Source organism: Puntigrus tetrazona, chromosome 17 (assembly GCF_018831695.1).
Source record: "Puntigrus tetrazona isolate hp1 chromosome 17, ASM1883169v1, whole genome shotgun sequence".
In the NCBI taxonomy this organism is placed as follows: Eukaryota; Metazoa; Chordata; class Actinopteri; order Cypriniformes; family Cyprinidae; genus Puntigrus; species Puntigrus tetrazona.
This window is the reverse complement of record NC_056715.1, coordinates 8,375,173-8,389,979: the sequence shown is the minus strand read 5'-3', so window position 1 is coordinate 8,389,979 and position 14,807 is coordinate 8,375,173. Positions and strand designations below refer to the sequence as shown.

The window sequence follows — 14,807 nt, the reverse complement described above, 5'->3', positions numbered from 1 at the left end:
TGAATCCTTGACGAGACATTGAAACACTGATGCTAAAAAACTGCTGAAAATCCGGCTTTGCCAGCAATAAATGACATTTTAAATATATTCAAATAGAAATAAAATTGTAACATAATTAAACATAATTTTTTAAATTGTTAATATTTCATAGCATTCCCATTTTACAGCATTCATGACAAAATAAATGCAGGTTTGTTAAGCATAAAAGACTCATTAACATAAAAAATATAAATAAATCACTGACCCCAAACTTTTGAGGGGTAGTGAAAATATAACTGCATCATTTTAAAAGAGTTCAAAACACAGGTGTAAATGAACTGGTAGTTTAATAAAAAAAAAGGCAAGTAAAGGAAATCCAATAATAATTGTTTCGAGTCAGATTGCTATTTAGAAGCACATGGCCTGCTGCCTCAGAACTGTCAACTTTTCAGAGTAAGAGAGAGACAACTCTTGGAAAGAGAGAGAGATATCCGTCACATTGAATGGTGGGGGTTGTGATGGATCTGGTTCCCACCAGCAAAGAGGGAATTAACACATGATCATTTGTGTTCTTGGCTGGCAGGTGGCCCAGCACTGTAACACAACCTGCCTGAGCTCAATCAAACACCGACTGTCACCAAAAAAGGCAGCTCATCGACCCCCCCCTCCCCACATGCATTGCAGAACCTTTTACTTCCCTTTCCTGTTGTCATGGTGACAGTTGTGCTGGAAATCCTCTTCAGTGACATGACTGACCGATCATGAGATGAACCACTAATACCTTCCTTTTTTTCGAACACACGAAGGAAGCACTTTGTATTTACATACAGACTTTTTTCAATTCATTGGCCAGGCTTAAAGAAAATAGCAGTAAAAAAAGACACCGGAGTATTTTAAATGATTTTAATTCTACTGCTTCTGTATTCTTCCTCACGTCACATCGGTCCGAATGGCACAGTCGTGATAGTTTCAGTGCAACATAATCGCGGACCTCACAGGTATTAGTTGTCAGCGTCGCTCTTTACCCAGTGGCTTCTTTGCGTATTATACAGGTTTGAGTCATTGCATTAAGACGGCTTAAAGTGCAGGGTCAGTACCACAGAGATGAGCTTTGTATGGTCACCTGAGTCGGCTAGAATGAAGCAGGGGACATTACAACACACTGCGGCTAGGATGAATCCTGAGCTAGACATGAGATGAGAGAAAGCAAAAGGTGCAAAATTAACAGCACTAGTTTAACACAGATTAGTGGGTGCGACCGATTCATTAGCAGCCAAAAGCTTGTTTTGTTTACAGTGCGACTGATGGTTTTATTAGGTCCATTGTTTATGTTCTATAGCTACAGTTATGACATCAGTGACCACACCAGCAATCCATTCTTCTCCCGGGACTGAAACGGAAAAGAGTCTAATGCTATTCCTGCTGTGTCTGGATGGAGTTTGGGAGAAGGAGGGGGGTGAGGAGTGGAGCAAAGGATGGACGAAGAGAGCGATGGGTTATTCTGCCTCGTCAAACAGCAGCAAGCTCTTTTACTCCTCCTTTTCAAAAACCCATCCACTTATCTCCACATTTTCTCTAAGTCGGTCTTGACGGCCCCGAGCGCGTCTTCGCTCTAAAAAAAGACCAAAGTGCTGGTTAAAAATGGAACTGAGAGAATGGGAGAAAGGGAGTAAGTAAAAAGGTAAAATTAAAGCTGCAAGCGAGTCAATTACAAAGTAAAGCAACATTATATAAGCAGCAGGCTTTGGGTCTTCCATTAAAATTGTTTTTTTCACATTTTACTGTTTGTGTCTGTACAATAAAAGTCAGTGGGGTCCAAAACAGCACTACACACCAGTGACTTTCACTAAATGGACATCTTAATGTACAAAGAACAAAATATAGGTGAACTATCCCTTTAAATTTGCCTGACAAGAGCAGACGAGCCAGTTTAGCAAATGCGCTAAAACAAACATGTTCCTAATCCTTCCAAATCTCATGATTAAAATCATGAATCATAATTCGAAACATTTCCACTCGTTTTCTTCCTCAGTGCTGGAGGTCACCGTGGTACCTTAGAGTTTTCTCTGAGCTGCTGTGTCTTCCGCTGGACTGAGAGGAAGCCTTAAATTGGGTCTCCAGCCTCGTGTAGAGCCCCCCTGCAGGCTGGAAGCACACAAACACACATGGGTGCAAAATACTAGAGTACAATGCTGGAATACTGTATAAAAGATGGTAATTAAATGGCAACAAATCAGAACACGCATGTGAAAACCTTAATGGTGCTTTAGTGTGTTTATCTAAAAGAGTAAAGAAATTTTGTACCTCTTTTGTGTCTTTAAACTTCATCTGCTCTTGATCACCAAAGCGCATTTTAGTGAGATTTGCTATAATCTCCTCCATTCTCCTCTGATCTAGAGTGAGTTTGAACATACAGACATCAATCAAGATCACTACAAATCTACACATAATCTACTTGAAAGCTTCCGTGTCAGAAACACAGCCAAAAATGCCTCTGAAGTATTTAATGCCATTGATTAATTACCATTACAAATCATTCAATAGCGGCAAGGCTACAGTTTTAATCCTATTTTAAAATACAAAAGCGTTTATAAAACAAAAACTGGAACTAGTCTTCTGAAGAGTTGGCAGATGTAAATTGCTGATGGGTGGATTTAACTTTCTCTGATGAGATTTTCTATGGTTTTGAGTGGTTTTAAATCACGACTCTTTTTATTATAAGACTCGCTCCACCACTGTGCTTTTGTAAGACTCTTTTTTTTTTTTTTTACAGCCAGAAAATCTGAAAAAGGTACCTACCCTCCTCCCTCTGTGCGTCCTGATTGTACCTCATGGAGCGATTGCTATCCCACTTATTCTTCTGGATGCTGACGCTAAGAGTGAAAGAAGGACAAAGAAAGAGAAAAATGTGCCAAATGTCTCATTCAGAAGCATAGAAGTCACTTTTTCAATCACATGGTATGAGATAGCATCTAAAAAATACTGAAATCATTCATACAGAAATCAGTATGTATTTCGGATTAAATAAAGGTGCAAAAAAATACATGAAAAAAAGCAATACTACAGTATATAAGCAGAGAACTTTTTTATATTTTCGATTGTTTTATCAGTACAGTTAAAGTAAATGGGATCCAAAAAACAACATTGGACCCCAATGACTTTTACTATATGGACCAAAAAAACTACTTCTGATTGCCAAAGAAGAAAGAATAATATGAGAGTTTATTTTTTGGTATTTTAATGCTTTGTAATTTGCCATTTCTACAGAAAAGTCTTTGAAATCACTTACATGAATGGGGTGGAGTCTCGAGATGGTGCCTTTAAAACAAATAAACTGAATGAATTATAAGGGAAAAGTAACAGACAACAACAACAACAACTACTAAACCAGACCAGAGTTTTCCAAATAAAATATGTATTCCCACATAAACGCCTTTTGCTTGGACAAAAAAAAATCAAGAACCAGTGAATTTTTGGCACTCACCTTTTCTCCGGATTTCTCCTTACGTTGGAAACTGGGGGAAGACATTTGTCTTTTCAAAGGTTTTCCAGATTTTCTTGCCTTCTTTGCAGCTTATGCACACAAAGTCACAAACCAAGCTTTAAGGTCAGTCTCATTGAATCTGTACACGACTGCCACCTTTTGACCATAATGAGATACTGCCTATTAAAGATTATCTAGATTTTTATTTTTTTTACTAATGTGGAACATGTTTGTCTACCTTGTTTTTTTGATGTGTCTTCTTCATCCCCGACCTCATCCTCTGTGACCTCTGACCCTGTAGTGTACTCCTCATCTTCAGACAGCAGAGACTGCTGCCGCTGCAAAAGGTCAAAGCAACATGCCAGATGTGTCAGTGTAGGTATACAGGAAAGGTGTTGCATTTAATATTTGTAGAACTTGCTTCTTACCAGCTGAAGGCTCCAGTTTTTTAACAATGAAAACTGCAACAAAAAGGAAAAAAGATGCTTATAATTTGAGTATATACAATTTTTTTGTTGTTGATAAAATTAAACTGATGCATCAATCAAAAAATAAATCCTCATTCCACCAATGAAGACTTTAATAAAAAAAATTGATTTCTTTATGTCTCAGAATGATGACTTAATATCTTAGAATAATATTATAATAATGCTAATTTATGTCACAATAGCAAATTTATTTTTTGTATCTCATAATGTGAATGTCATAATGCATTCCCTGCAGTTGCATATTTATCTTATAATTGTAACTATATTTTAACTTTATTTCCCAGTGTGAGATTATTTTTAAAATGTGATTTCACAATTATCACTTTATCAATATTTTTCAGTCTAAGATAAAAAAAAAAGTCTTCCATACAATAAAGCAGGAAAGATCTTGTAAAGGAAATTTTACACATGATTCATGTTTTTTTTTGTGTACACATAAATGTTTTCTTCATTGTTTTTTATTTCGTATTGTATTGTATTATTAGGATTTTTAAATATGTTTGAAAGTCTTTAAAGCTTACAAAGGCTGCATTTATTTGATAAAAAATAAAAGCAACAAATACAAAATAAAATATAAAATCACAATCATCATCAAATCAGCCTACTAGAAAGATTTCAGAAGGATCACGTGACACCGAAGACTGGAGTCATTTTAAAAAGTTAAAATCAAACACTGTTAATCGTTTAAATCGCAAACCGGTAATGTCTGTTGTTGATGGTTGCATAAAAAGGAACGTGTTCAGATATATAAATCACACACAAAAACAATACAATTAAAATATATCTCACAGCTGTGGTTTCCTTGGGTCTGTGAGCTGTAAGCACCCCTGGCTCCAGCATTACATCACATCCTGGCACACGTTCACTGCCTGCAGAAGGGTCCTCAGAGCTACAGCTAAGCAAAATAAATTAGAACATAAAACATTGAAAACCCAGACACATCACAAGCCAAAGCATCAAACATGGCATGCAACAAAGAACCAATCATTATTTCTAAAGGAAGTTACTATAGTCTGACCTCTCTGGCACACACACAGCCTCTCTGTGTAGCAGCAGGTCATTGAGTATTCTGGTCTGGGTTGAGTTTACATTGTGATCGCCGCAGTCACCACCATCTGCTGCGCTCACAATGTGGTCTCTTATTTTACAGCCCTACACAGACATACACAGGCATTCATGGTGAAAAGTTAGCCAGGTTCAAAGGTCATCTGAGTTTAAAAGAACAAGCAACGACACAAACCCTGGGCATGGAGGAGGGATCAAATCGTAGGACTTTCTGGTTGCAGCAGGGGTAAAGACCAATGCCGTGCCATCTATGATCTGCCCCAATGCCGGGATACACAACCGCCTCTGGGTGGTACTTACACTGCCCCAAATCTGTACATAGAAATGCCTGCCAAGAGGATATAACATGCACTTATTTCCCGTTGTTGTTTATAATTACTCAGGGTGGCAGCCAACCAGTCGATATCTATACATACTCATACTGTGTGTACATAATTCTATGTACGTAATTAAAGAAATAGTTCACCCAAAAATAAAAAGTGTACTAACCTCATGCCATTTAACATACATGAGTTTGTTTCTTCATAAGAACAGATTTGGAGAAATCACATCACTTTCTCATTAATGGATCCTCTGCAGTGAATGGGTGCCATCAGAAAGAGAAAACATCTTAATAATCCACATGACTTCAGTCCATCAATGAACATATATGAAGTAAAAAGGCTGTGTGTTTGTAACAAATTAATTAATCATTAAGGTTTTTTATCCCACTGTTGCTTCCAGCTATTATGGATAGTCCTCTATCCATAATATTGCCTTCTCCAGTGAAAATGTTGTCTCATCTGAATCAGGAGAGAAATATGCATAGATCAAGCACCATTTAAAACTGAAAACAGTCTAAAACAGTTCCAAACAAATATGTTGGCGGACAATGGGGAATAGACAGTGGGTTTTCAGTGGTGGACACAATAAGGAATATGGACTGGAATTTTGGTTTTTAATTTAAAATGCATTTATGATGCATTTCTTTTCTATGAACATGCAGCTTTTCACTTTATAAGACACTGATTGATAGCAGATATCATGTAGATGACTTTGAATTATTTGGATGTTTTTATCCTGTTTGAACTCATCCTGATGGCACCCATTCACTTTAGATGATCCAGTGGTAAGCAAGTGATGTAATGCTAAAATTCTCCAAATCTGTTGTAATGAACTCCTCTGCATCTCGGATAGTCTGAGGGGTTTTTATTTTTATGTGAATTATTCATTTAAATCTTCCTGCCTGTACTTAAATCTTAAATTATAGTTTATGAAGTACGCATTTGTTTACCTGTTTGCAGCGTGAACAGGTAAGGAAGTTAATTGTGCCCCAGATCCTCCAGTAGACCAGTACCCAGGACTTCAACTCTTCATAAAGCCCATTCACAAACTCATGTACTTCCCAGGTCTTATGTCTACAGACACACCACAATTACCAACATGTCATCGTTTATGTGTATGTGTGCGAGTGTGTGTAAGGCTGGAATATACAGTAAGCATTTGAAACCTAAACATTCAACGATAGAGTGTTTTAAACACTTTATTTAATTAAAAAACAGTGTCTCATATAACCTGATGTGAGTGAATACAATGTTTCCTCTGACATCTATGTTGATTTTGTTTGGAACACAAGGGATTTTTCTCTCAGTTTCTTTGGTTAAAAGCTTAAGGCAAAGTCCACATCTGGAGAAAGAACCACAACTTTATTGCATCGAAAGAATATAATACTTCTAGTGAATGTCTGTGCAATAATGCATTATGCTGTTATCATGCTAATACAGTATTATACAATACAAAGCAAAAGTCTCTCACCTGTACAGAGTAGATGCGTTACAAGGGGAATCGTGATTCTGATAACCATGATCAAATAATCTCTCAATCTTCTTCTGAAACAGTTTACTGGTGAGAAAGTATATATCATCACAAATAAAATAGTGCAATAGTTATATGTATCTTATATAAACATTGGTCCCCACTTTATATTAGGTGGCTTTAACTACTGTGTAATTACATTTCAATTAATCATTACAATCTATTGTATACATACAGTACATGTTTTTACATTGCGTGTGACCTGAACATTATCATATTAAAAATTATATTATCTGTACACTACCGTTCAAACATTTGGGATCAGTAATTTTTTTTGTTTGTTTTTTAAGAAATGGATGCTTTTACTAAGACATGCATCGTTTTATTTTTTGAAAATGCAGCTTTGCAAGTAATTTTAAACTGTAGTAATATTTTCACAATATTGCAGCTTCAACTGTGTTTGTTCAGATAAATATAAATAAATCCAACCTTGTCTGTTATAGCCAATAAATATCCACCGCTTTTAGATAATTATATTTCCGTTCCATGAGTGTGCTGTTCTCACCTTTTGAATTTGTCTTTTTTGTCCTTGAGGTCATCTGCCTCACTGTGACTGAACAGATCAGCGATACGTCCAGCCAGATTGTTGTTGATGCAGTTCATATTGCACGGCGTTGCTATGATGGCACTCATGTGTTTGTGACAATACTGGATACACTCCTCAACCTTCAGACCCACAAAACACAACAATAATCAAAGCTCCGGAGCCCATTTAACAATTGGATGAATAACTTCCGATGAGATAAACCAACATGCTTTCTGCACACTGCTCAGACAATTTCTTGGATAACAATAACAATCCAATTTCTCCAAGCACATAAAGGCATCAAAAGTCGCCAGGTCTTTCCTCAAAATTACAACTGTGTGTCTCATTAGTACTTGTCTGGGCAGTGCTCAGACTTGTCCAGAAGAACAACACAAATGATGAAACAGCCATCATGCATCATGCACTATTACCTAAAGGTCACCCAGCTCAGAGCACACTTAGTGCATTACCCAAAACATTGTCACCCCTCACAACACTTACTAAAGTTTCCATCTTCAAGAACTCGGAGGAGATCAGGATTGAGATGACATTGCTGTGCTCTGCAACCAAACACCACATAACATAACCGACAACATCACAAACAGCGAAACATCAAACTCACAGCCAATGCATAACCGTTTACAACCACATGAAACACCATCCACCACTTACAAACGCCATTCAGCCAGGTCAGAGAACACACATTACACAACACCTCTGATGGTATCTTTGGTTATAGAAATTTAAAAAAAAAAACACAACAGTAAACAAACACAGAACATCTGAAACAGTTACCGAAAGACAATTACCCAGTTTGGGTTTGTCCATGTGTTTTCCATGCAAATGTTCAATGTTGTGACTCTTGACGTAGTTCATGAGCCAGTCAAAGATCTGGACGTCACAGTGGACGGAAATGTCCACCTCATCCCATCGCTGTGGGTCCACAGAAAGATATTCTTCAAAGTAACGCATCTCTTTTATCAGGAGGTTCCTTGGACACACAAAGTCCTGCTTCAAGTTCTTTGCCTCATCACAAACGTGGATTACCATGTTGGGGCTATGTGAAAGGAAATAAAACAAACAAAAAGAAGTTGCTGGTCTTTATTAGCAGAAGATGATTCCTTGATGGCTTAATTGGTGAGAATGTTACTCACCTTTTATTCCCTTCGGTTTTCTCAATCTTCTTGGTAGGATCTGCAATCTCACTTTCTGCAGAGGCTCCTCGACCGGTAGAGATCACAGTGAGGCCTGAATGTATAATTCAGTATAATTCAGACTGATTGGACATTTTTATCGAGACCCCACCTACTGACTCACCTGACGCTGAGAGATTGGCCTGATTGGATGGTGGTTCCCCTGTATCTCCAGTAATGTCCAATAAATTGGATTTGATGTAGGTGGAAAAGGGTTCTGATGGAGAGCTCACTGCTCCGGTCAGTGGGTTACACTGGTCGTCAACATGAGGGAAACTGCCTGTAGTCTTTAACTCTTCAAACCTTTGCGCACACTATAAAAACATATACGAAAAAAGCTAAACACGCAAACTTATGGATGTTTGATTTGAATATTATTGATATAATATTCAATATTTTAATAAAGGTAAATTTACTATATTTTTATATATCTTGGAATACTATAATGACTTAATCACTATAGGCTAATATCTGTAATTTTCTGTAAAAATATTTTCACACAACAACAATGGAAAAAGTTCTTTCTTATCCTGTCCTTCATCATGTTTCATCATATATTTTTTGACTAAAAAAACAGCTTTTGTAGTTTACAGCACAAAACAAATAGTTAAGTTTATATAGTTAAAGGTCCACATATGTCTTTTACCTCTTTAGGCGTGAACCCTGGGACCAACTTGGCAACATTCTCCCAGTTGATTGGCTGAGATGAAGCCCATAGTGAGCTCAGCACCATGTCCAGGACCAGGAGGTTGTTATCATATGGAAAGTTATTATTAACAGAGCACAGACGATTCATTTCTGTGAAGAAGGAAGAAAACCATTAACTACAGAAGAAAAAAAAACGTTTACATTTTAAGATTAACCTTGACAATTAGCATCGACTAGCTTTCTACAGTCCCTTCGTATTCAATTTCAGAGAAACGAGGCACAAACTGAGAGAATGACAGCTCGATCTTTTAAAGTGATGTTTAGAGCTCGGGTATAACAAAAACTAACAGTGATAGGACAACATACCGGTTGCAGCAAATAATATTCATCGTGTGCGGCTGTAAAAATGCTTAGCTAGCATAATAAATAACACATCGTGGCACTCCCCGCGTTTTGTGTCGAATCACCCTGTGAAATGCTAAGCTAAATACATACACAATCAATTTACCCTGTTCCAGATTTATGCGCTGTTTCCTCTGGTAACGATGCTCTTCTTTCATTCCAGCTGAGCGATGCTGATAACGGGCTGGATTTGAGTAACATTAACAGCGATGCTGTGCCTTAACGTTACTTTGATTTTATCCGGGGGAACAAGTGAAGTTCACATCCACACAGCATATACAAATAATAATAAAAACAAATACTAAGCGTGAAATTGGCAGATTTGGTGGGCATGACTACCCACATCCGTTCCTCTCCTCTTGTTAAAATGCCAGAGATCTCACGCAAGGAGCTCGGAGCCCGTGTGCCATCGTGATGCGGCGTCCCTTCTCTTTCCGTTGCCCGCTTGTCCGTCTGCCTGCCGCGATATGACGGGACGCTAAAGCTTGTCGACTCGAGCCTGTAAAGGGAAACTGACAAAAACGATTGAAGGCGACCCGTGGTAGAGGATTATCTCCACATCCTCTGCTCAGCCGCTGTGAATCTGCTCGCTATTTCCGGTGCCGCAGTGCAGCAGGTGCGCGCCGGCGTTCCCGTTGCTAGGCGACATCCCAAACATTACATTTGATTGATGGAATTCTGCTTTTAATATGGGGCCCAGACAAACCCAAATGCATTTAGTCTCTATAATCAAGTCAATGATATTGCTTAAAGACAAATAGCGGCACTTTAGCTATGCTGACAGACTAAACGCTTATTTTTAGACTGAGTTTGCAGCCGTGAATTAAACTTGTACATAACATTTAAAAGTTAGAGGTTAACAGAATTTTTTTTTTTAGAAACGTATGCTTTTCAGCAAGACGCAAAATTGCTAAAAAGTGACAGTGAAGACATTTTTAATGTTAAAAACATTACATTTTAAATAAATTCTGTTCATTTGAACTTATCATTGAAAAAAAAATGTAACATGCTTTCCACCGCGGACTGACTGAAATTTCAACTTTGCCATCACGGAAATACATTACATTATAAACTGTTTTAAAATAGAAATCTATAACTTTAAATTGTGTTCATTTAAAATTTATTTACTGTAGTTTTGAAACGCAGCAAACACAAAAGCGCAAACATCAGTGGCAAACTGTCAGACAAAAATAACCTAAAAAAGAAAAGAAGAGATAACACTGGCACACCACAGCTCTAAAAATACAGAAGACTCTCAAAAAAGGGACGTTGTGAGTTCTCTTCATCAGATATGACTGCTGACTTTATCCTTTTGTTCAACATTTTAAATAAATAAATGCAGCCTCAGTGAACACGCCACATTTTTTCATTTTTTTTAAAAATCTTACGAACCTCAAACTTTTGGCAGTAGAGTAACTGTTAGTAGAGCTGCAGTGTAACACTTTTATTTAAAAATGCACCCCAATTTTTTACCCAGCTGAATGTCAACCAACCTCTTCTGTAATCTTGGAAATGCTAACACATAATAAATGACAGGAGATAAATTTTTAAGCATTTAATGGCAAAATATTTGCTCGTATTTACATAATTGCACATTGTGTTAGTTAGAAAAAACAAACAAGCCTGAAAACACAGAAAAATGCACAAACTAATCCTTGATACAACACAACTTAAAATATTAAATATTCACATTGCAGAAAAATGAACAGAATTTAAAACTCGTGAAATTCGTGATAAACACCGCATTATAAATTCTGACTGATATAACAACTCCAAATTTAAACTAATCAGATTCAACGTTTTATGCTTGATGCGAGCATATCAACAAACTGGATACATTTTTCCTAATAATTACTCAAAATAAATTAATGGCTCTTATCAACACGATTGCACAAACTATAATGTTGAAATACCCAATATCTTTGTTGAAAAAAGAAAATGTGAACACAAATTTGGTAATGGCTTTGAGACTAGCAATCTACTGAAATTTGTAAAATAATTACGTTATAAAGGAAAATGACCTCCCCTCAACAACGGTTTCTCTCCTTTCTGAAGTGTTGCACTAAGTTATAAAGAGGGGTTATACATTCTAATAAAGGATGCATTTTTATTTTCCCACCAAGACACACACCTTCCCGCACATACAAATTATTCATAAGTCCATCTTTTCTGAGGTTATCACTACAGTATCACTGTTGTTGTTGTTTGCGGAAGCTTGCACCTCCGGGGCAGCGTGAAGGCCTTGTGTTTCACCGTACACAGACTCCAGCAGCTCATCTGGAACAGATGCAGTGGGGACCACCAGCCTGGCGTCGGGAACCGAAGCTGTAGCCAGAGCAGTTTGAGGTGCAGGAAGATTCTGTGCAGCCTGCTGGGCCTGTGCCATCCTCTCTAACTCTGCATGCTTTCTGCCTCTCCTTCGGCCCAACACTTTGACGTAGTTGGCAGGTACAAGGCCAGTGGTCTGCCCATCCACACTGGCTAAAAGCCAGCCACGCACCCTGGGCTGTTGTTCTGACAAAAAAAAAAAAAGTAAAAAAAATAAAAAAACGCTGAGTACAATTTATAACACCTAAGACAAATTGCGAATGGTGTCAATATACTTGGAAATATTACATTGGTTAATGTGGGAGTATTTGCTTCTTTTACCTTTAGGGGCAAGATTAAGCATGTCTCCAGCCTGTAGAGAGATCTCTTCTTCAGACGCAGATGTGAAGTCATACTCGGCTCGTGCTACTACATGGTCATCCTCCCCACTTGCCCAGTTAGTGGCTATAAAATAGAACACAGACACGTGCTTCAGAACTTCCACAAGCACTTACAGACACAGCTACATATTCAGAGAAATACAAAAAAACCTGCATACAAACACATACAATATTTTCTACAGGCTTCTGCTAAAAATGTGCATTTCTAAATGATAAATGTAAAAAGAAAAATTGGGATTTGTCATTGGTTTTTGCAATTATTTCAAATATTATTACCATTTTATTAATACTACACATATTATACTGCTTTCTATTTTAATATTTACAAATTATTCCTGTGATGACAACTCCAGTCTATTACATCAGTAATGTTACATGATCCTACAGAAATCATTCTAATATGCTGATTTGCGGCTCAAGAAAAATTTCATCATATTATCAATGTTGTAAGCAGTTGTGCCGCTTAATATTATTATGGAAAATGCAATACATTTTCAAGGATTTTTATAGGAAGCTATTTTAATTTAACTACTAATTATTTATAAGAAATCGTTTTAAATTCAGATAAATGCCTTAACCGTCAATAAATGCATCCTCGCAGAATACATTTGAATTTATTAAAAACATTATACTGACCCTAATCTTTTGAATGGTAGTGTAAATCATTTTTAAAACTGATCCTATAACTGTTCCTATAACCTATACAAATAATCAATAAATGGTGAACAATTACAGCAAAGGCGTGCTTGGTTTTCTTTATGAAATCACATGTCAGACCAAAAAGAGTTTAAGATGAGAACAGACAAAACAGAAAGGGAGAAAAATGTCTCACCGTTTTCTTCAGGACCCTCAGCAGACCGCAAAAGCTTCCAGATCAAATACGGCCCTCCGAGAACTACAGCAAGAAACAAGAAAATGGGCCATGATTTGACAGAATTCACTTTGGGGTCATCTATCCCAGCTCCTCTGGTTCCTGAAGCCGACACCATGGAGGAAGCGGCGCTGTCCGCCCACAAATCTTCCACCTCCGAATCCTGACGCATCCCCAGCAGCCTCTGCAGCCTGCGATAAAGGTATCTAAGTGTCCTAACCAGGGCGAAAGCAGAAAGCACCTTTGTGAAATGTACGCGCAAACGAGAGAAGTGATTGGCCACATCCAGAACAGCGCGGAAGCTGTTATAGACGGCAGAGAAAGTAGCATCCATCATCATGCTGACCGACGAGAAGGCATGGACGATGCTTTCAATGGACTGAAATGCTCCGCGGCTGCTCTCCTCTGCCTGCTGAACAAAGCGGCTGGGTGGGACCTCGTCCATCAGGTTATAACGGTTATAACCCAGGCCGCCTCCAACTCCATAACCACTGTAACTGTACGGGCTGTAGCCACCGTAAATGGAGCTCCCATAAGGGCTGTATGAGGAGGGAAATGAGCTGTATGTAGGGCGGTATGCCTGCTGAACGGGTCTTGGAGGGATGGGTGGTGCCACACGTGTTAGAACTGGAGGACCAGACACTGATAAACCACTTTGTGAAACTGATCCGAAGTCAGCTGAGCTAGATGAAAAAAGAAAACGTGGAAATAAATTAATGAAACACCATACATACATAAGATCAATAATAATAATAACATGTTTGAAAGTTATAACATTATGTTTAACAGTAATAGAGCATAGCATGGGTAAGCCGGAGTGAACTTTGACACTCGTATACAAACACTTGACGTCGAGCACGAGCCAAGCATTAAGTTTGCGTAACTCATTAGCAAGTGAAAGTGTCAACGTAACTAAAAAGTGTGTTATTACTTTGTGTAACGTTTCGCGTTAACACCATACTTGCTTGCTTGGTGATTTTATAGCCACATACCGATTTGTCAAGTAAATGTATTTTGCATATGTAAGTACTCGATAGCTAACAGGCTTGCTAGCGTTCCTACACTTCGTCTTTTGGACATTAGGACCGAAATAAAACGAGTTTTTACGAACCGATAGTTTAGTGGTGCAGTCATGGTTCCGGGGATTCGCCTTTCCCATGGCTTTGGTGGAGGCTGAGCCATTATTTTATATTTTAGACCAAAGTCGAGCTGCACCGAGCAACAAACGTCAGAACACAAACTGGCCCATTCGCCAGGACAAAGCAATCGCTTCTTCACGTCGCTCTGACAGTCTCGCGATGCGAGACTGAAGCAATCAATCACTGATCGATTGCAATGTGTTTTTCTTTCTGTGTTTGCCAGGTTGTCGTAATCTTAAACGTATAATAAATTACTACACTAATGTGTACAATTTGAATAAATTCAGGTGATCTGTGGCTAAAGTGTTTCAAACTGGACTCCTACTCGTCTGACGCCGCACAGCAAGCAAAGCACTGATTAATCTGATTCACCTTTTCCCATGAAAATCTTGACAGCGAGATGTTGACTGCCTTTGAGCTGCTTCGGGTTTAACATTGCATTAGCACACG

At 38.0% G+C, this 14,807-nt stretch overlaps 2 protein-coding genes across 4 annotated transcripts; both read right to left on the bottom strand.

Moving 5' to 3' along the window:
- Positions 1–867: 867 nt before the first annotated feature.
- On the bottom strand, positions 868–10,264 carry sanbr (SANT and BTB domain regulator of CSR). Of its 3 annotated transcripts, none has more exons than XM_043262510.1 (21): positions 9,733–10,264; positions 9,236–9,387; positions 8,714–8,903; positions 8,551–8,644; positions 8,206–8,453; positions 7,898–7,956; positions 7,376–7,536; positions 6,811–6,897; positions 6,571–6,681; positions 6,290–6,413; positions 5,192–5,344; positions 4,970–5,103; positions 4,741–4,846; positions 3,892–3,924; positions 3,702–3,801; positions 3,464–3,552; positions 3,269–3,297; positions 2,779–2,852; positions 2,284–2,372; positions 2,033–2,124; positions 868–1,591 (listed from the first exon to the last, which is right to left on the bottom strand). In XM_043262510.1, exons 2-21 carry the CDS (start codon positions 9,383–9,385, stop codon positions 1,555–1,557), a joined length of 2,160 nt encoding a protein of 719 aa, XP_043118445.1. In that variant the 5' UTR covers positions 9,386–9,387; positions 9,733–10,264; the 3' UTR covers positions 868–1,554. The 3 variants fall into 3 exon arrangements, with proteins under 3 accessions (XP_043118445.1, XP_043118443.1, XP_043118444.1); XM_043262508.1 differs by having other exon boundaries at positions 9,746–10,264; XM_043262509.1 differs by having other exon boundaries at positions 8,551–8,605; positions 9,746–10,264.
- Positions 10,265–11,179: 915 nt separating this feature from the next.
- pex13 (peroxisomal biogenesis factor 13) lies at positions 11,180–14,487 on the bottom strand. The gene is made up of 4 exons (XM_043263698.1): positions 14,330–14,487; positions 13,180–13,901; positions 12,289–12,411; positions 11,180–12,153 (listed from the first exon to the last, which is right to left on the bottom strand). The coding sequence occupies exons 1-4, from the start codon at positions 14,398–14,400 to the stop codon at positions 11,792–11,794; spliced, it is 1,278 nt and encodes a 425-aa protein (XP_043119633.1). The 5' UTR covers positions 14,401–14,487; the 3' UTR covers positions 11,180–11,791.
- Between the last annotated feature and the right edge of the window lie 320 nt (positions 14,488–14,807).